A 23,436-nucleotide genomic window follows, 5' to 3' on the forward strand; every position below is an offset into this window, starting at 1 on the left:
GCAAGTTTCCGTTTTCTTTTAATATGACGCCCACTACCGCCAAAAACTGCATAAACACAAACAGAGGTCTTTTTCATTAAAAAAGAATGTCCCGATGTTTCTTGATTTTTTAAGATATATAATATATATTATAATTCTTATAAAGAAATATAATAAAAATATTATAACCTCCTATAGTTCTTTTATTCAATAAAAATAAAAAGCTCTACAATGAAAAAAAATTCCAATGGGCCAAAATTGGGAAAAAAACAAATTAACATTATACTCTAATCATGAACCATAATAATCAAACCATAAACACTATATATAATACAAATATATTAACGTAAGATATCAATACAAACAATAGTTTCATTTTCCCTGTCCTTAGTACTTAAGCGATTTAACAGAGGGGCCATTGGCTTTTTTTCACTGATTCATTTTTGGCACTAATGAACTCCGACGCCAAAGATAGCATAAAACAATTAAGGGCTGAAAATCTCCATTATTTGGCATGGAGCCAGTGCTTGACCATTCTGTTAAATAGAGTACGATTGAAAACCCTCAAGTTTTATGGTCTCTGTAAAAAATGTGATTTCTCTACAAGCCTACAGATGTAACAGGACATAATTTTTTTTACTTTTAGACTCATTAATTCCAGATCAACCCATGAGCCGGAAGTAAGATGTTAGATAAATATGGAACTGATCAGAAACATGGAAGCCAGAAATATGGAACTGAACAGGACACCATTCTGATATTTTTAGACTCATTGATTTCAGATCAATCCATGAGCCAGAAATACATAGTACACAGATTTTTCCTTACAGGCTGATGCAAATTTTCTTAAAACCCGACAATTTGCCTATTTTTGCATAGTTTTTCCTGTTTTCAACACATTTATCAATATAAAAAGGAATACATGGCAACTTTCAGAAATATAACTGAGTGTAAAAAGTGAGCTAAATCTTTGATACTTTTGGATATGTTGTACGACTCAGTCAAACCAGCAGTGGCTGAATACAGTTCAGCAGACGGGACATTGGTGCCCTTCAAGGGAAAAGGCAATCTAGAGCAGTTCGCTGTATTTAATCCTATTAATGCAAGTTTCAAAACTTGGGTTCGCGCTGGACTGTCTGAATATTTTTATGATTTTTAGCCTTATCAATGTAGTGGCGCCAGCGATACCCCCCCCCCCTACGTTCATATTAGTAAGAGGCGTGGCTGCAAGATTTACACCTGGTCTTGAAAACACAAACGCTAAAGTCTACTTCGACAATTTTCTTACTCCTGTTTGATGGGAGCATTAGCAAAGGAGAGAACTCTTTGTATAAGCCGCCTACCGATTGTCACAACTAAGCTAACAGCAGAAGAAGAGACGAAAAAAAGAAAAAAATGAATTGTCTTGTCGTATTCTAAGTCTGTTGAAATGAACTGTTTTGGATTGGAAATTCAATAATATCATCAATATTCGGTCATTTTTTACAGGTTATGCCCCTACTGAGCGTCCAGAGATAGTGCTGAAGAGAAAGTCCAAATTACGACGAAAGACCGGAAGATTTAAAGCAATATAGCAGATGCATTTGAGGCGTTGATTAATTACTGGCTTCATCATCATCATCATCATAAAAAAAATGAAACAGGTATTTGAACCCTGCTTTTTCCCCCGTTTCATTTATATTTCTCTAGTCAATGTTTGGATTTTCTATAGCACACTAACTTTTTGGGACACCTGATTTTTTCTGCTTCAAACCATCTGTTGCAATAACTATGATAAACAACTGAAGGGTAGAGGTGAAGACAAGCCCTGGTTAACCCTAAAAATTACCCTGCCAAAAAAGGACTGTTGTTTCTTGGTGCCAGTACAACAAAAGGCAAACAAGATTGAAATACTAAAAATTGAAGCATGCTTTCCGAATACTTAAAGAGCTATCACATTGTCAGATAAGAAATTCTAAGTGACTGTTTTCTGCGCACTGTCCTCATTTTTGGCCAGTAGCATTTTCAGTTTTGTGTCATTTTCTCAGCTTCTAAGCGTGTACTCTAAATCTATGTATTTTTTTATTGGTATAAAACAACACTTTCCAACCAATTTATCCCAGAAATTGGAAATTCACCTTCGAGAGAGTTAAGAATTAGCACCAAACCGATTCCCTATACAAAAGTCGCAAACGCCATCTATTTTCGAAATTGACTCAATAAAATTTTGCCGTCAACGTAGAGTTGTGCTATTCATGATAACACTATTTCATGAATAAAGAGCAAGAACAACCGGCCAGGATAACTGAAAGCCTTTAAAAGCTTCTAATGTGAAAAAATTATCCTTTGTAGTTGATTCAGAATTCAATTAATGATGATTGTAAAGTGTAATTTAGAAAACAAAATTTATGGGTATTACGAAAAAACATAAGAGATCCCTCGATAATGAAATTGAAAATAAAAAACACAGTGTTGGGATAGTCATTGTCAAAAACCATGCGAGAAAGTAACTCTTTCCACTTGTTTGTAGAATTCTGAAAAACTAGCACTGCACTGAAAACTAAGAGTGCTTCAGTTTTTTCGAAAAGTAAAAATTGTAAAGTAAAATGTATTAATTCACGGCCTGTAATTGAGAAATTTATATAGTAGTATTTTAATTTCTGCATGCTAATTAAGGATTTTTCTGCACCTAATTCTGTTATGTTGCACAGTTTTTTTGTTTTCTGTAAAACACTAGTTTTCCAGAATTCTATAAAAATGGGAAAATGCGCAGAGCCAGTTTATTTGAATTTGTTTTTAACATGTTGAATAAATTGCGAAGCAGTATTTTTTATTTTGAGTGTCAACTTGGCTCTTTACTTTCACCAGTTTTTTCATTATTATTTAGAATAATAACACCATAGGTACCACTTCAAGAAGTGATTACTATCGATGAGAGATAACATACAATTGAGTGCTGCTCGAGCAATTCGTATAATTACGTCCCACTACCCTGCTTTCGTTACTTGGGGCCATCAGAAGGGTATACACAATTAATATTTTGTTTTTTTGTTGTTTCTTTTTTGGGTGTGTAGGGGGGGGGGGTCACAGAAACATCCACCAAAATGGTGTTGGGATTTCTACCAAACTTTGTGGTAATAAAAGCTAGCGTCTTTGTTATGTCTAAGACCCAAACTGTGGGTCTTAACTAATTTAGAAGAAATCAGAGGGAGGGAACAATTAACTTAATCTTGTGCTTTGAAACTAATATCTAAAAAAAAAATGTATTTTGACCTTTGAAGGCCAAGTGACTAAAGGCCAACTGAGTAAGTCAGCGTCCTGCACGATTTATAGGTAAAGAATTCCGAGCTCCACAACAAACTTTATTAATATTCCTATATTTTTCTCTTTGAAAAAAAGTCAAAGGGAAATGCTAAAAATTTTAACGTCATTTTATTAATAATTTTAATAAAATATTTTAAAAATCATATTCATTCTTGGTCTGGCAGCAAAAAATCTTGCATAGCACTTTTGTAACTTATGGCAAATTCTCCGTAAAATTATCATTTATTATTATTATTTTGTATGATTATTAAATTATTTCGCAAAATTCCTAAAAATTTCGGTGGACTCTCATTCGATTGAAAATTATAAGTTCTACAGCCGTTTTTAAAATGTCAAAAGAGAATGGAGGGAAGTCAAAACCCTTCCCAGGTCCTCTTCTCCCCCCCCCCCCATTGGTGGCAAAACTTTGTGTTTCAGATGACTATCTTTGTAAATATGAAAATTCAGGAAATATTTAGAAGTAGGCCCTGGACTCTCATTTTGCGTACCTATCTGTTCCCTTCCCAGAAGGCTACCATAAAAAAAAAAAAAAAAAAAAAAAATCTTCAGTTACTTCCTCTTCGACTCGCTAACTAGTGAAAACCGATGCAGTATTGAAATGACGTTTTCGATTCAAGTAAAAAAAATGTAAAAGAAAAACTACACACAGTTTAGTAACTTATAATAGATCCTTAGAAAAATTGTCTAATATTTTAACAACAACATTAAATACCTAAATGAATGAAGAGGTTTATTTTCCCACAGTTTTGCCACTATTTATTATATATTTGCCACACTACCTAATAAATATTGGAGAAAAATAACTTACCATCGTCTGTTACACAATATTCAAGGTATCTTGCAGCTTCTATTAGAGTATTCAGTGACATTTTAGTCTCAACATTCACTTCCAGTCAAGCAGACATGCCTACTCTAAAATAAAAACAAAGTTGAAATACTTTTAGTAATAATTAATAATATTTTTAATATAAGTATTTAACATTTTAATAAAAAAAGTAAATTTTAAAATATGTTAAAAATATCTTTATATTTCAATTTAATAATACTTTAATAAATAGCATTAATATTAATGAAGTTAGACACGTGTGGTGGTGGCAACTCTCATGTCCACACTTGTTTAAAATTGGGAGAGGGGGACGGGCGGATTGGTCCAATACAAGTAGCAACCAAACATTGACATATATTAATGAATCTTCTGTATTGATTCGTTTCAAAATTGTCAACGGAATTAATGACTTTCCATCAAGAACATGCAATTGTCAGCAACATTAATCACAATTCACAAAAGACATTCTATTAAATAGATAAAACAAATTTAGAAATTGTCATATGTTTAATTTAAGAGCATGATTGGCAACTGTACAATAATTACGATTTTTTACATATTGAAATTCATACAGTAAAAAAAGTAAAGGTACAGAATAGGGCGTTGGAATCCGCAGTCCCTACCTGCGGTTCTAATCTACGTTTCTTGGTCCTTCAGCCAGGAAGTACAATAGGGGTTGGGGGTCAACCATCCTGTGCTTTCGCACACCCTTCCTATTTGTCTTTCCCAGATTTCTCCACGTATCCATTTAGAGCTGGGTCGACTCTGACTGAGCTTACAGAGTCAAGCCACTGACCCCTATCCTAAACCAAATAATTTGGTACATTAAGACTCGATCCTTTCCCCTCATGGACGAAGGATCCTAAATCCAGCACATCAATCCACTCGGCTCGGACGGCCTTTTGTACAGTAGGCTATAATATTCAAAGTAACTTGACCATTTGAAAATACATTTAAAAATTGAAAATGGATAGTTCGATTGTATAAAAAATACATTATTCGATCTTACGTATTTGGAACAGGCAAAATCATCTTTTCATCCTGATCTGTTTAAATTTGGAGCCATGAGTCCTTGTACCTAGAGGAACCTAATGTACAAAAAAAAAGTTTTGAGGCATGATCACAGGACTAAGGCCTAGAAAGACAATAGAAACAGTCATGTATATTTCTCCTGATAAGCTCAAAATTTAAACCCTCAAGTCTTTGGGGGTAAGAGGAACCAAATACAAAAGACAACATTAAAAAAGATAATAATGATGATTCCCCCAGAAACAGACCAAAAGAATTTCTAACTTCTTGTCAGATGATTAAAAGCAGCCTCCCTGCAATGTCCTTGGAACAGCTTTGGAGAGCAGCTTGAAACTTTCAGAAGGTCTGGGGGATCAAGCGGGCCTCTATCTTGGCTGGGGGAGAGGAAAAGAGAGAGAAGGGGCCATGTAAAAAAAAAAATAGTATATCAAAGGCACAAGGCTGTTTACTCAGATAGTGCTAGAGCTCTGCTTCTAATATTTAATAAAACTTATTTAGCAGGTGTTCAAACACTTAGTTTTATTATTACAGATAATTTTGTCCAAACAGTATGTCCGTAAGTTACTAGATGAAGGACTAGTTCCTTGTATCAAACAGTTCGTGGTAACGAACTGTAGTAAGGAGCGATCGGCTCGATATTGGCCAAAACTCTAAAAAATGGAATTTTGACTGGAATTTTTTTTTTACTGTTTTAAAAAGCAGAGTTGAGAGAAAGAGTCAAACTTTAGCGTAAAGAGCGGGGCGTTGATGAGGAAGCAGCCCCTTTCACATACGAAGTAATTTCTGTTCGTTTTAAGTTCTAATGTCGCTCCTTACTTTCAGCTAAAACAACTTGTTTTTTTTTTATTTAATACCAAAAAAGAACTAAGTCCCAACACTATGCAATTCATATAGACTATATCCATATGCTCTGTGCTTAGCAAGTTACTTGAAAAAATAAAGGGTCCGTTTCTGTGCAATAATTGTGTTTTGAGGACCATCAATTTGATTTCAGTCAAGGATTAGGAGTACAAAATACGCATTGTGTGTTCGTGTCTATAATCATTTATTTCTTTTAATTTAATTATTCTTCGTATTATTCGTTTCTTTTGTACTTACTACTCATTTTGACCTAATTTTCCACTTATTATTCGTTTCTTTTTTTTAATTGTTTGTTTATTCTTTCTTTTTCTATTTTTCTCGCTGTTTATACCCATCTACTGTATTTTTGTAATGCAACAAAAAAGGGTGAAAACATATTATTATCATTAATATCACTTAAAATGCCACAGTATAAGTGTCTTGTTTGCTTAATGGTCAGTGTGCTTTGAAGACAGAGGGTCGGAAGTAAAATTTTCTAAGGAAAAAATTACAGCCCTGAGTTCATTTCTAAGAGTTTCATTCATTTAAATCAAATACTTATCAAGATAGCGAACAATCCCTTATATGGAGATTTACCAAGCTTCAAATTACGCAATTTTTGACGTTTTCAGTTTTGAAAAAACTTTGACGTTTTTGAAATTTTTGACGTTTCAGTTTCTATTTATGCATTAAAACTTTCCTAGATCTTAATATACTACCTGACACATTTATCGGAAAGAGCTGGTCAAAAAGGTCTGAAAACCAACACCAAAAACAAAACACATGCCAAAAACTAACTCTCCCTCTAATATTGAGTGCAGGGTCAGGACACATGAAGACAAAGACATTGAGCAAGTAGTTCAGTTCAAATTCTTGGAGTGTATAACTGAGAAAACTGGTTCAATAGCACAAGAAGTATAATGGCAAAATAGCACCAGAACAGGCAAAAAGAACCTTTAACATGAAATATAATGTTAAGTGAATGGTTAAAACATTACCTGCTAGAGGAGATACCTTGCTTGATAATATTTATTCTAACTAACATGGAAATTTTATATAGTGCCTTTACAGTCTCACCCCCCATTGGGTGAAATTTATTATCTTTCCTTCCTTTTGTCTCCCTCTTTAAGTTTATTATTCTTTCTCAATGATCTATAGCACTTATCTCCCTCTTCACAATTTGGCCTTCTTTCTTCTGGTTTGTGGCTGAAACCCAAAGATTGGTTCAATATTTACAATTTACAAAATTTTGATGAAAAAAAAGCTCATTTCTATAAGAAGCTAGTGAAGAATATTTATAATTTTTTCTCCCAAAAATAATGTTCAAAAAGAACTCTGGTGATACACCCTAGATCAATCAGCCACTTCAAATGCTGGTTAGAAATAAATTAAAGCTTTTCAGAAATGGTAAACAGGTGGCAACTAATAAATTAGAAAAAAAAGAAAATTTGTAAGTCTGCTCAATCCTACTACAAAACAAAAACCGAAGAATTGTTAGATAGTACACCAAAAATGGCTAATCTAAATTTAAAAAGCTGTATGACAGAAGACTTAATCAGCTTAATTCTAACCTACCTCAAAAGCTTGACAATACTGAATATAGCCTTATTGGCGGTAGCCCTGCAAATAATCTTAAAAAAAGGTAAAAGTTCCATCCCATCCATATATCCCCAATTATTACATAGATGAGGGGGTTACCCCTTTGTGATTCCTTGCTCTGTAGGCTAAAGATCTTAGTGCTTTAAAAAACTTCTTGTTGTTTTAATTAAATGGCCCCTGTGTTTCAGGAGTTGTTCTTTAAAGATTTGGCTCAAAAATTCAAACTTGCATAAAGAGTGAGGTAATGGCACTTCTGGCAAGGTCGGAAGAGCCAAGAGCTCATATGGTATGAGCTCCAGCAAAATTCTAAGAATCAATAGATTGATTTAAAAGGAAAATCAGAGGCTTAATGCTGGTCGGGATTTAAAATAAGAGCTCTGAGACACAAGGTCCATCTAAATATCACAATTCATTCAGATCCAACTACCCACTTGTACGCTTAAAACACCTCATTTTCTCAAATTTTTCCTCTCCCTTCAGCCCCCCAGATGGTTGAATCAGGGAAAACAAATTTATCAAGTCAACTTCTGCAGGTCCCTGACACACCAAACAATTTTCATTGTCCTAGCACGTCCAGAATCACCAAACTCCACAAAGAACTGGATCCCCCTAACTCCCCCAAAGAGAGCGGATCCAGTCCGGTTACCTCAACCACGTATCTACGATATTTTCGTATTCTACCCACCAAGTTTCATCCCAATCTCTCCACTGTAAGCATTTTCCAAGATTTCCGGTTTCCCCCTCCAACTCCCCCCAATGTCACCAGATCTGGTCGGAATTTAAAATAAGCGCTCTGAGACATTAGTTCCTTCTAAATATCAAATTTTATTAAGATCCAGTCACCCATTTGTAAGTTATAAATACCTCAATTTTTCTAATTTTTCCGAATTAACATCCCCCCCCTAACTCTCCCAAAAAGAGCGGGTTCAGTCCGGCTATGTTAATTATGTATCTAGGATTTGTGCCTATTCTTCCCAAAAAGTTTCATCCCAATCTCTCCACTCTAAGCATTTTCTAAGATTTCCTGTTTCCCCCTCCAACTCCTTCCAATATCACCAGATACGATCGAGATTTAAAATAAGAGCTGTGAGACGCGAGGTCCTTCTAAATATCAAAATTCATTAAGATCCAACCACCCATTTGCAAGTTAAAAATACCTCATTTTTTTCAATGTCCCAGATGGTTGAATCAGGGAAACAACTGTTATGTGTAGGTCCCTGACACGCCTACCAATTTTCATCGTCCTAGCACGTCCAGAAGCACCAAACTCACCAAAGCACTGGAAATCCTCCCTACTCCCACAAAAAGAGCAAATTCAGTCCAGTTATGTCAATCATGTATCTAGGACTTGTGCCTATTCTTCCTACCAAGTTTCATCCTGATCTCTCCACTTTAAGCGTTTTCCAAGATTCTGGTCCCCCCCCCCCCCCAAATGACACTGGATCTGGTTGGGATTTGAAATGAGAGATCTGAGTTACGAGCTCCTTCTAAATATCAAATTTTATTAAGATCTGATCACTCCTTGTAAGTTAAAAGTACCTCATTTTTTCTAATTTTTCAGAATTAACCCCCCCCCCCCCATCTCCTCCAAGGAGAGTGGATCCATTCTGGTTATTTCAATCATGTATCTAGGACTTGTGCATATTTCCCCCCCCCTCCAAGTTTCATCCTGATCCCTCCACTATAGGCATTTTCCAAGATTTCAGGTTTCCCCTTCAACTCCCTCCAATGTCACCAGATCCGGTCAAAATTTAAAATAAGAGCTCTGAGACATGATATCCTTCTAAATATCAAATTTGATTAAGATCCAATCACCCATTCGTAAGTTAAAAATACCTCATTTTTTTCCAATTTTTCTGGATTAACTGTCCCCCACTACCCCCCAGATGGTGGAATCAGGGAAACGACAATTTCTAATTTAATCTGATCTGGTCCCTGATAGGCCTGCCAAATTTCATCATCCTAGCTTATCTGGAAGTGTACAAAATGGCGGAAAATCCAGCTCCCCCTCCACAGAAAATCCTCTAAAAATTCAGTAATTGTGATAATTTACCCCAGGCAGATACCATTAATATCTTCACAGGTAAATTGAGCTGGAAAGGGAGAGTAAGACAAACAAAAAGAATTTCATCAAGAATTCTAAAATTCTCCCAGTGTAAAATTTCCCCTGAAAAATTCACCCCCAGGAACTTCCTTCCCCATGGAAAATTCTCTTATTGAGAATCACCACAGCAGAAAACTTACCCTCCCCTCCAACTGAAAAAGGTATACATGCTTCTCAATAAAAGAAACTAAATTCTATATAAAAATGACCAAATTTTGTAACTTGAAGACCTTTCCCCAGGGGCTGTAGGGTGTTATGTTACCTTGAAAGATATATATTTTGAACCTTTTTAACTATGCTGAACAATATGACTGTCTCAAAAGGTCCAATAAATATGACACTGGGAATGACAAGACCACCCACAGCCATTTAATTAGAATTATAAATTATTTTTAAAGTACAATTTTTTTAGCATAATGAGCAGAGTATTGAGGAAAGGGCGGTCCCTTTGATATATGGAATAATTTGTCTGTTTCAAGTTTTAATGTTGCTCTTTACTTTCAGTTGGAAAAACATGTTTTTTCACTTTATTAAAGATCTGGATTTAGTCCTCAGAGTATTATTTGGTAACAGTTCAGAGTCACAGCTCTCCTGAAAGAACCATCTTAATAAAGTAAAAGTAGTACCATTAGATTACTTATCCAACCTTAAATTACCTTAAATTGCAGCTTGGAGCAATCTAAAGATTTTTCCTTGTAGAAGCTCCAGAGTTGATAACACATGACACATAGTTGAATACATACACTTGACTAGTGGTTTGATGTTGCTGAGTCGAGTGCTTCCCAGTTATACTTCCATTCTTTTGCTGACCATTCATTGTCAAGATGGTTCTTAAAGCTATCTGTGGTTTGGGCAGCAATGATATCTGGCAGTAATTTGTTCCAGAGGTTGGCAACACGCTTGGTAAGAAAATGGGCTCGTTGTGGCTTTGAGGAGAAATGCCTGGATAACTGCAGGTTATGTCCCCTTGTACAAAAGTCCTGAGAAGCCAGAGGAAGAAGATCAGGAAGTGCCTTTGAATTAATAAGTTTATGAACCAGAATGACATCACCCCACTCTTCTTCTATAAACCAGAGTTGGGAGTTTTAGCTTGCATAGCCTTGTAGGGTAAGGGAGTTCATGCAGTCCACTCACCATTTTAGTGGCTCTTCTCTAGACATCTTCAAGAATTTTAACATCTTTTTTGAAAAAGGGGGATGCAAGGACCATGCCTGTCTCAAGCCGTGGCTGAACAAGTCCTTTATACAAAAGGCTCAGAATTTTAGGAGAACAGGAGGAAATTGTTCTTTTTATGAGCCCTAGTGATGAGCTAGCTGATGCTGCTATCTTTGCATGAGTGCCAACACACCTTCAAATACCATGGTTGCTTTTCAGGCAATGTAGGCCACCTCATGGATGGTCCTATATATAGCCCTAGGCCTAAGATATCTATAAAACTAAAACAATGAGATTCTTCATTTCTATGTGTAAAGAGTTTTTTTATGAGTCAGATTATTATTTTCAATAATCTCCCACAATTTCAAAACATTTCAAACAGTATTTTTGGTAAAGCTCTAGTTTAGGCAATTAAGTGAACAAAACTTTTAGGAACAGATCCAGGGCCAAAAATATATCTGCCAAAGTATTGTCAAGCAGAAGTATCTACCTTTTTTTATTTCTAGGGCTAGAATTCAATTAAGATAATAATAATTGTATTTAATAAAAATAATGAGTATAACATATTATGATAATACTAATGAAATGATAACAATAATGCATAGTTTCCAAGACCATATTGACAAAAGATGAACAACCATATGAACAAAAAATAAAGAAATAAACAAAAAAAGAAGAAGCAAAGGGACAAACTAACAGACAAATGAACAAGCAGATGGCTAATAACAATAATAAAAATGAACAAAAAAATAAACAGAAAATCAAGAAGCAAAATGACAAACAAATGAACAAAAAAAAGAAGCAAAAGGACAATAAAAATGAAGAAATAAAAAAACAAAAAATAATAAGGATTGCGCTATTGAATAGAAGAATCTATTAGAAGATAGGGCCTGAAAAATAGAAGATTGTATATAAGAAAGATTTAGGCTATATTTGAATGACAAAAAAGTCTATTTTGTTTTGTTGACAGGTCAGAAATAAACTGAATTAAACTTGAATTACTATCAATTGCTTTTTCATTGCCTTTGTTTTTTGGGTATGACTTGTATTAACAAAGTATTCAGATAGCTATGAAATAAACTTACCTCTACAATTAGAATTGCATCCTGAATCCAAATTTAAAATTCATTTTTGCTGGAAAAGGACTTCACCCCCAACCCTATATATACCAATTCAAGATATATATTTTCAAATTAAGTAAAGTTCAAATTAAGCAAATTAAGTGTGTAAAGTTTTTTTCTGATGTCATTGAATGCTAAATTTGGATTCAGGATGCAAATCTGACTATAAAGATAAGTCTGAACTTGACCCCCCTCCCACCCTAATACACAGATATATACCTTGAATTGGGACATAGAAGGGTGGGGGTTAAGTTCATTTCTGACACAAGTGCATGTTAAATTTGAATTCAGGATGCAATTCTGACTATAGAGTTAAGTTATGTCTTAGCTGCCTGAAGTCTTTTACTGGGTAAAATTAAACTTTAGCTACTTTTGACTATCTTGGAAAGGGGTTAGGTTAGGAAAATGATACTTTAAGGAATAGATCTACAGGCTAAAGTATGTCCCTGGAAGGTATTTTGAAGTGCCTTTCTCTACTCCTTCTCCCTCTAGAGGGTCCTGAAATTTGCCTACAATATCTACTGAAATTTTGACAAAACAACATTTACCTTAATTTTTAGTTATCAGTTTCTTATTCTCTGGCTTTAGTTCTGAGAGTACAATTTCTCTTATTTGAGTAGAATTTTAAGCCAAATCAGTATTTTTTTTCAAAATTTAGGAAATGTATTTGGGTAAATTTTTGTTGTTCCTATTATTGACTTATAAATAAAGTGAAAATACCCCTCAATTCCTTTTTTCAAGCTCTTTATGAATATAATTATTGCTTCTAATGCAAGTTTTGTTTGTTGGAAAGGTTAGTTTGTTTGTTTTAAGTTTGAAACCAATGTTTTAAGCCTTTTTTATACTCAAAACTAGAAATATTTTGGTCATTTTCAAGAGCTCCAAAAGGGCTAAAATTTGAATTTGCAATTGCAGCAATTATTATATTTGTATAAGTCAATAACATGATCAAGAAAAAATTTACCTGTATTTGCATATCTTTAAAACCTTATAAATTGGGTTGAGCAAAGTTGTGAAGCTGAAAACAATTGTATTATACTTCATTTGAGCAGAAGATCTATTATGCAAGATTTCACTTTAATAGCACACAGATTTTTAAAGGTCATCAAAGGTCAGGACCCTCTAGAGGGGGAAGGAGTGGAGGCAAGTACTTCAAATTACCTTCCCAAGACATACTTTAGCCTGTGGAACCATCACTGAATGTTTAATTTTTCTAACCTAACCACATTTCCAAGATGGCTAAAAGTAGCTAAAATAGAATTTTATGTCAATGTTGATATTACCTGAACAATTGTTTAGGATCATGAAACTATTGTTAATAGATACATTTTGACTTTTTGAACATATTTTCTCTCTTGCAAAACTACTGCAAACTCACCATTACAGAGTTATTATATATTTGCACATTAGGGGGGGGGGTAAAGCATAGCATATATTAAATACAGCAATGGTTAGTTTACATATTTAATATATGCTATGATTTACCACTGCCCCCCTAATGTGCAAATATATAGCCCAAATTTGTTTCAAAACTATTACAGATTTAAGATTTCAAATATCTAATCAACAAAAATGAAAATGATTGCAATTCTATATGTATAAATACAAGAATATTTGGGGTGAAATAACTCTATAATAGTGAGTTTGCAGTAGTTTTGCAAGAGAGAAAAGATGTTTCAAAAGTCAAAATGTATATATTAACAATAATTTCATGACCCTAACCAATTGTTCAGGTAATATCAACATTCAACAAATTTTATCCATTAATGTAAAGCTCATGGATTTTTTACTGCATATTGAGGGGGATCCCCCCCCCAAAAAAAATATAAAAAACAAAGACATTTACAATTAGGACTATAAATGCAACCATTAGGGTAGTTGGGTGCATTGTCAGAGTAACAACTTTGAAAATTGAAAATTGGCTTAGCAAGCTAATTCCAGTTTGTATTCCTACATTCTGGAATCTACCTAGACCTATGTCTGTCCTTAAGCGAATTGTTTGCAAATATGTTATTAGAGTGATTTTGAAAATTAGGTAGCAATGAAAGAAAACATGATAATCTAATAAGGTCTAATAGGAAAATTATTGAAAACTAGGTTATAAAGTAAGAATTTCCCTCTTTAGCATTTTCTACATTATATTGCAAACAAATATATAGGCCTATTACTATGAGAATTTAGACTAGTTTTCAAATTGCTGTAATTTGACAATGAGTCTCGAAATTCATCTGTTTGACCTAAAGATAAAATAAAATCTTTACTCTACCGAAAAAGAATTGTGAATCATTCATTTCTGCTTCTTCAAAAATAAATTATGGCGACAGATACGAGTCTTTCGCTGTCCAGTTGTAAAGGCCTTTTTTCGCGTCAACCAAAGAGACTGTTTGAGCTCAACCACTCGGTGTGGTTGAGCTCAACCGCTGTTTTTGCGTGAAACAGTGACAAACCAGGTTGTCATGAAAAGTGATTTTGCGTGAAACAATTGACTGGTTGAACTCTAATTTAACCAGAACTGTCATTGTTTTTAACCGTAGGGTTCTACCATTCATAATTGTTGGTTGATCTTTTCAGGCGTAGATTTCGAAAAGAAGAATTCGTAGGCTATAAATAAGTCTATATAAAATAAGAATTATAAGCTGACAAATAGAATTCTAGCCACGCAAAAGTAAGGTTTAATTTTGTTTTTTTTTTCGTATTAGGGCTATTTGGATAAATGTTGGGTTATATCCTGCAATTTGATTCACATAGGCCTTAATACAGGAAGTCAAGAGTTTGAATATGCTTTTGAAAACTTATGTAGATACTTGGAAATCTTTGTTTCATCCCTTTGATGCCCTAGACGTGACCTTAGCTTGGTAATTTGGCTTCAGAGATAAAACCTTGATGAAGCAAGACCCTAGTGGTTATAAAGCATTGTTAATCCAATTACTATTCTTACTAGATACTTCAAGATGTGTTGCATCTTTGTCAGAACTCTTTACATTTCAGCCTTACCCTATAGGGCCATGGATAAATTTTCAGGTCAAACTCTAGTTTGGCTACTGTTTGCTATCTTAGAAATGGGTTAAGTCAGGAAAATAGAACTTCCAGTAATGAATCCAAAGCAAAAAATATGTAAAATTCTAGTTTAGCTAATTTTCATTATCTTGGAAAGGGAATAGGTTACAAGAATGAAACTCAGTAATTAATCCAGGGTCAAAAACACTCTGGGAAGGTACTGCCAGGCTTCTATGTCAACCCTTTTCTGATTTCTAAGTCTTAGATAATTGCTTACTCAAAAGGTCTATACCTATACTATTGAAATTTTGACAAAACAAGATTTACCTTAATTTTTAATTATCAGTTTCTTTTTCTCTGGCTTTAGCTCTTAAAATGCAATTCCTTTTATTTGAGTAGCATTTTAAGCCATATCAATATTTTTTTTTCAAAATTTAGGAAATGTCTTTGCATATCTTTAAAACCTTATAAAGTGGATTGAGGAAAGCTGTGAAACAGTTTCTTTGTACTCCATGTAAGCAGACCTTCCCAGAACATACTTTAGCCTTTAGACCCATCCCTGAAAGTTTTTTTTTTCAATCTCACCCCCTGGTGCTCTTTTACACATTGTATAAATTGTGAAGAAATGCCTGCCCCCTTGCTAAAAGTCTTAGAAGTATCTTATATCAAAATACACCTGATACAGTTTAATTTTTTAGAGATGACACAGAATAGCATTAAAACTGAGTATTTGCTTTGCAAGAAATGTGTCCCTTCTGTTGTAAAGCATTTTGGATAGACACTAATCTAACCATGGACATATTGCTGTTGCAAATGGTTTTGCTTAAAATGGTTTGGAAAGCAAATAGCAAATGTAAATTTGCTTTTTTATCATTATTTAAGACTAGAATATCACAAAGCTATGCAATCACATTGCTTGTTGTATCTTAAGTAAATACAATCCCTGATGGAGTTTTGTTGATACCTGTCTTAAAATTAATTTGTCTAAATAAAATATATTGTTTATGGGACAGTAGAGAAAAGCAACAACCATGAATTGAGTTTTTTTCAATATTTCTTTTTTCAAATAATAGTTCTCTGGTCTATTTTATATTTGTGTTCCTTGCTAAGTTGTTGGCACTCTGGTTTGGGAATCCTTTGTCCAAGGGGTACAGGTTTAATTCCTGGCATTGCTAGTGTATTGGGTTTTTGCCAGCTAAGTATTCACCATGCTAGTTTGCATCTTAAGTAAAGCAATCCCTGCTGGAGCTTTGTTGACACCTGCCTTACAATAACTTGTCTAAGTAAAATACAATGTGTATTGAAGATTAGTGAAAATGGCTGTAAATCCATCTTGTTTTTTTTTTTCAATTTTTTTTTTTTTAATAGTTGTTCTACTCTGGTTGTAATTATGTTCTTGGCTAAGTGGAAAGCACTCTTAGTAAGAAATCCTTTGTCCATGGGGTACAGGTTTGATTCCTAGTATTGCCTGTTTATTTGTTTTAAATGGGGGTCAGTGATGTTAGACAGATCTAAACCAGCTCTAAATAGGCAAATGGAGAAATATGCAAAAGGTAAGCAGGGAGGGTGTACAAAAGCACAAGATTTCTGGCCCCCAGCCCTTAATTGCAATTCTTGGCCAAAGGGTCACAAAGTGGAAATTAGCACTGCCAGTTTAGACCTTGATGTGTCAGTGCTGCCATACTTACTTACTTGCATATTGGTGTTGAGTTTGCCCACATTTTATCTTCATTACTATCTAAAATCATTTAGACATTCAGCAAACTGTCTCAAACCACAATTAGTATTGAATAGTTTTTGGGCCTTACTGACTTTCCCTTTATAGCAAAGGTTTATTGTTGTGTATAATGTAGATATTTTAAAGTAATCAATCATTAAGAAGTCCCTTTTAGTTTTATCAAGTTTTTGAGTAATAAACCTTTTTAATTACCTTAAAATATTTATTCAGGTCCTTTACTATTGGCTGCCCTTTATATTACAATAATGATTGAAATATATTGTGGCAACTAAAAATTTGGATAATCCAACCTATTTTACCATCTTAAGGTTGTTTACAAAGGTGTATGAAATATTTAAGTACTGACTTAGCTACAGAAAACCTCTAGATATAATAAAATGTAAGCAAGATGGCTCTTACTTTGACCATATCTATGGAAGCACTAATGAGAGAGTGGGTTATTTGATGCATTTGTAGGATTGAGTGAGATGAGAAATGAAGTGTAGGCTTGATGAGAGATGGCTGGTGAATGTGATGAGGGATGAATGTTTTGCAAGATTTTAAAATTTTGGACAATGTCTCATGTTGACAGTAGAGTGCAGAAGTAAAATTTGGTAATTTTTTTTTCTTTGTTTCTGTTATGTTAGACAATATTGAATATTCTAAAGTGAAGTTTCTTTTTTGTTTGGAATTGTGATGGCCCTAGGGCTTTAGTGCAATACAAATTACTAAGGTTTATTCACTTTCTTTAAACAAACACAAGGTCTATGTCTCCTAGCTTTAACAAAGTTAAATGTAATTTTAAGACCAGGGATTTCAAAGTAGGTCAAATGAACTTCTGGTAAAAATGAGCAATTTATGAAACATCTAGATTAAAAAAAAGTCTTTTAGACAACAAAGAAGACAATTGAATAAAGAAAAGTACCTTATATCATAATTGTTGTGCACCCTTAAGATAGAAATGAACAAAGCTTCAATTAAGATTCTGTTTTGTTTAAACAGACAGAAGGGACAAACCTCCAAGCTTTGACAAATACAATCTCACTTTGTGGCTCCTATCTTTTCAAAGGGGACTTTCTTTGGATTTTTTCTATCCAACTAAAACTGAAAAGGACAGCATGATATACAAGTGACTTTCCAATTACCCTATATAGCAAGAGAAAATCATTAAGTTAGGCTATGCTTTATCTCAATCCCCCTCCCAATGTGCAGAAATATGGCTCAAATTTCATATTTTCAATGCATTTAACTTCCTGTCACCTGTTTTTCTAGTTATTGTTTGTCACATTTGTTTAATTTACAGCTACATGGGATGAAGTTAGAGAGACAGATTGACAAAACAAATGGAAAATAGGAAATTTCAGCAATACATTTTTATATTGGGAGGATTGAGGGGTAAAGTAGAGCAAAGTTGAATATAAAATGTGTTACCAGCTATTATTCTAAAAATTATGAAGCATGAATTTTTTTTTTATTATGTTTCTTTCTCTTCAGGTCCTTCTCTAGGGCTTTACCAAATCAAACATTCTATGCCCAGAAAAATTAGCAACAAGGTATAGTCTATATACAAAGGCTTATGTTATTTAACTATGAATATGGAATTTATATGGCAATCAGGAACTGGATACAGGCGAAAGCAAGTAAAAAAGAAAGAAAAAACTTCCCTAGTTAGCTCAGGAGACTTTTAATAGATTACTCTTCAGATAATTGCCTATGATACATAATTTAAATATTTACCCCTGTACAGTAGGGCATTAAAACAATCTATCACAATGTAAGATACAATATATTTAGATATGATGCTGATTTACAAATTCCAGGATTCTTTGTTGTAGTTTTCATAATTTTGTTGATAAAGTTTTATATATTCATTATATTTTATTTTATGTCATTAACATTAGCCAAACTAAACTTCTCAATAGAACTTGAATGTGGTGGCTATAATGCACAAGTACTGCAAAAATCTTACAACACATTATGTGTTATGGTAACTGTTCAGTGAGAAAAAAACTATTTTCCTAGTTTAGCTTAATTTGTTATATTTTTGTGCTTATCAGAAATATTTTATTAATTTTAGGCAGCTGTCCCCCCTCAAAAAATTCTTAAACATTTGCTGGTTTATACTTAACTAGTATTCTACTGAAAACAAAAATTAATATATATTTTGTATTGAAGAAATATAAAGTCCTTTGGATTATTTTTTATTAAGATTAAGCAGTTTGCTACTTTCTTTTGTTAGGCTAAGCCTGTAATAGTGCTTTATTGTGAAGAGCCAAAATTTGTAGGGATTGCAAAGGCTAGCCTGAACAATATGTTATTACAAATTATTAGGTTAAACTTCTGTTTGGTAAAATTCTATTTTAGATAAATTTGTATTATCTTGAAAAAGGTTTAGGTTAGGAAAATAAACTTTTAGGGATGGGTCTAGAGACTAAACTATATCATGGGAAAGTATTTTGGAGCATCTAACTCTACTCTTTCTCTCTCTTAAAAACGTTTGCCTTAAATTACCTTAAATCACATTGTCTAATGAAATAAGGATTAAATCCCATAGAATTGCTGGTTAGTGATGATGACAGTTGGAAATCTCAATATTTGGTCCACACCCTTAGAAATGCTTGTGTTATAAAAGTGAAACCCTTGCAAAATAAATCTTCTACTTAAATGACAAGAAAAAAGCGTTTTTAGTGTCCTAACTTTGCTCAATTTCAATTTATGAAGTTTCCAAGATTTGGAAACTTTCAGGATATACATTTCCCTATATTTAAATACGAAACACTGATATGGCTTAAAATTCTACTCAAATAACAAGAATTGCATTTTCAGAGCTAAAACCAGAGAAACAGAAACTGCTAGCTGAAAATTAAGATAAGATGTTGTTTTACCAAAATTTTAATAGTTACAGACCAGTCCAGTATGCAAAATTCCAAGATTTAAAAACAGAAGAGGGTAATCACATAAGCTTAGCAATAGCTTCTCAGAGTATGTTTTTAGCTATGGATTAATCACTGAAAGTTTCATTCACCTAACATAACCCCAATCAAAGATAGCAAAAAGTAGCTAAACTGGAATTTGACTGGAAATTTAATCTATAGCCTGGTAGGCTAGTAGAATTCCAAATCAAAACAAAAAGAAGTCAAACTAGAATTTTATCCTCTGTTTAGGGTAGCTCAACAAAGCTAAAGTCTTATCATTTAGGACTTTTTAATAGATAATTTTGCTTTTACAGTATGAATACAACATTTTCCAATATATTACCTGAACAATTTAACCCAAGATTCCACTAATTCAGACCCTTCCTTTCTCTCCAAATATACCAGAGAGTATGCTAGATCATTTTTCAATTCTCTCTGACCTCAAACTAATGTGAAATATGTCAAACCCGGAGGAAATTAAGCCAGTGCTAAATCATTTAATTATAATAGAATGACACTCTTAACATTATACGGATGTTTTATGTTTGAAATTTTTTGCCCAAACCGACAAGTAAAAAGTGTTTTCGCGAACCAGAGTTGCGTTCGAATCACATTCCAAGTTGACTGAAACCAGCATTCTGACGTTTTATTTGTGATTCCGAGTTAACTTTTAGCGTTCGATTTGTAAAAGTTGACTGAAAGTTAATGAAAAGTTGACTTTTAACAACTTTTACATTTTGTACGTTCGTCTCAAGTTAACTCGGAAAGAGGGCAAAAGTTTCAATTATAGGTAATCATGGAGTATGTGTTCAGATGGATCCAGGATGAAGGCACCACTTTTGTGTACCAATGTGGTGAGTTATTGAGCCAGATTTTTTGTTGTTGGGTAGGTTGCACTAAAATAGACTTAGAAACTATGTTATTATCCCTGTTAAAACTGGCTTTTTTCTTGTGTGGGTTGGTGGGTTTTATCTTTTACTGGGTGGGGGGATAGGTAGATAATAAAATGGTTAAGAAAAAACTTATAAAGTTATTGCAATATTAGTTAAAGTTACTGCAAAGCTACTTGAGCAATTATTTCAGAGCTGGGTATCCTAATACAATTTGTGTGGCCAGAAGTTTAATTGTTAGATTGCAAATTGTGATTTTCATTTGTCTTCTTTTAGTCATTCCATTCAAGATGCCTTGGATATTTTTTTTTTTTTATTGTGATGGATTGTCTTAATGCTCTGGAAAGGTAAAATATTTCAATTGCATAGGATAGGTAAATTCCAGTAGGCTAATCAATTTAAAGTCCTAAATTAGCAAGGGAAGCATTTAGTTCACTAAAAAATCACTTATATACAGTGATTTTTTTTAAAATCACTGTATAATTGGAGTTCTTTGAACTCCAATTATATAGCCCTGTTTTTGGCCCCCTTTAGCCTGTATCCAGTTCCTGATTGCCATTTAGTCCAAATTGAATTTTTTCTGTTACTCATTTCTTGTCAATATTGCTAAGGGGTCATATTTAAGCACTAGAGAAGTATGCAGCTCTGCTTTACTTTAGCACCAACCCTCCTAATATGGAAATCTAAGGCTGAAATTGCATATTTCCTATTGAATCTGCCAATCTATACCTCAACCATAGTACCTGATAATTGAAGCAACTGTGGCAAAACAAGAACTGGAAAAATAAGTAGGCTAAAAGGTGGCAAAATACATTTAAAATTTATAATTTGGGCTATATATTAGCAAATTAGGCAGGTCGGGAGTAAATTTTTTGTTTTTTTCATATTTTGACTTAAAAATAAAGTGAATATACTACTTGATGCCTTTTTGTATGTTCTTTACAGATATAATTGCTATAAGATATAATTGATATAATTGCTTATGTATATATATATAATATAATAATATAATATAAGATATATAATTGATATAATATACAGATATAATTGCTTATGGGTGTGTTCCAGCTGATGGTTTTTCAGTAACTGCAGTTACTGCGTGGTAACTGCCCATTTTTAACTGCAGTAGAGCCAGTGGGAACAGCACAGTAACCTGACTAGCAGTAGCATCATTTTCAAATTAAATACACGTGTTCAAATTTAAGGGACAGTTTAATGCTGATTAGTATAATTTTTTTTTAATTCCTGCTGTTTCAGAGCATTTAGAGAGGTTCTAAGCCAACCATGGGCATTTGGCTGTCACAAATGAGTTGGTGAAAAATAAATAGAAAATATAAATTTTCTCTTTTTTTTATTATTTCAAGACTAGAATATCACAAAGCTGAGCATTCACATAGCTTGATTGTATTTTAAGCAAATACAATACCTGATGGAGTTTTGTTGATACCTGTCTTAAATTGATTTGTCTAAATAAAATGGGCCTATAGCATTTATAGGACAGTAGTGGGACAACTATAGCAATTTTTTTTCAAATAATTATTGTTCTCTGGTCAAATTTGTGTTCCTTGCTAAGTGGTAGGCGCTTTGGGTCGGAATGCTTTGTCCAAGGTGTATAGGTTTAATTCCTGGCATTGCCAGTTCATTTGGTTTTGGATAGGGGTTGGTGATATGACTAACTTCAGCTAGAATTGGCCCAACTTTAAATGAGTACAGATGGAAATCTAGGGACAGTAAGGAGGAAGGGCATGCAAGAGAATAGGCTGGCTGGTCCTTAGCTTCCTATTGCACTACCTGGCTAAAGGACCACCAGGTCCTTTACTGGCCTACTGACTTAGCCATAGAAACTTTCTTTCAAACCCATTAAATATAAGTAGAAATGAAGAATACCAGTGTGATGGTCCTTCCATTTCCCTGAAATGTGGATGTATGGACAAATTTGTGGGTCATGAGAGATAGCTTGTGAATGTAATGGGGGTGAATGTTCTGTAAGATTTAAAAATTTATGACAGTTGCTCAGGTTGGCAACTGAACACAGAAGTATAATTTTGTTATTTGTTTTTCTTTGTGGCTATTATGCTTATTTAATGTCAAGTATTTTAAAGTTAATCTCCTTTATTTTGTTTTTAATTGCCATGGCCCTAGGGCTTAAATACAATAAAACCTACTTATATCCATTGATTTTCTTTAAATAGATAGGAGTTCTGTGTGTCCTAGCTTCAGTAAATTTAAATGTAATTGTGAGACCAGGGATTACAAAGTAGGTGAAAACTTGCAAATGGACCTCTGGTATCAATAAAAATTTGTAAGAAATGGATACCAATTTAAAGATTAAAAAAAAAACTGTTAGAAAACAAAGAAGACTAATGAATAAACAAAAGTATCCCTTTACAACCATTTAATGAATTGTCACAAATATTGGTTACCCTTAAGATTGAAATGAACAAAGCTTCAATTATGAATCCATTTTCCTTTAAACAGACTGAAGGGGCAAACCTCCAAGCTTTGACAAATTCAATCTCACTTTTGGGCAATCTCACCTTTCCTTTTCAAAGGAAACTTTCTTTGGATGTTTCCAATCCAACTAAAAACAACAGGGACAGCATCAGGTACAAGTGATCTTCTACTTAGCCTACATACCAAAGGGAAAAACATGCATCTTTATACTATAATTTACCTCCAACCTGCCTAAGGTGTAAATATATAGCCAAAATTATGTAGTTCCAATGTATTCTGTCACCTGTTACCTTTTCCGCCATTCTTGCTTTGTTGCAATTGCTTCAATTAACAGGGAGTTAAAGGTTGAGGGATAGATTGGCAGAATCAACAGGTAACATGTAACTTCAGCTATATATTTCTATATTAGGAGGGTTGGGGGTAAAGTAGAGCAGGACTGCATGTAAAATTATGTAAGCTGTAATTATTGTGCAATTATAAAAATCGGTTTTCTTAACATATTTTTCT

General features: G+C 33.6%; 1 protein-coding gene across 1 annotated transcript in view; it reads right to left on the bottom strand.

Annotated features, from left to right (window-relative positions):
• The window catches only part of LOC136025899 (uncharacterized), a 120,250-nt gene extending 105,946 nt beyond the window's left edge, over positions 1-14,304 (bottom strand). The window contains exons 1-2 of the mRNA XM_065701954.1: positions 14,223-14,304; positions 4,091-4,194 (exon numbers count right to left, since the gene is read on the bottom strand). Coding sequence (XP_065558026.1) covers positions 4,091-4,151 — 61 coding nt within the window. The 5' untranslated portion in view covers positions 4,152-4,194; positions 14,223-14,304. The remainder of the gene's footprint in view (positions 1-4,090; positions 4,195-14,222) is intronic.
• Positions 14,305-23,436: the final 9,132 nt, after the last annotated feature.

Source organism: Artemia franciscana, chromosome 4 (genome assembly GCF_032884065.1).
Source record: "Artemia franciscana chromosome 4, ASM3288406v1, whole genome shotgun sequence".
Classification (NCBI taxonomy): Eukaryota; Metazoa; Arthropoda; class Branchiopoda; order Anostraca; family Artemiidae; genus Artemia; species Artemia franciscana.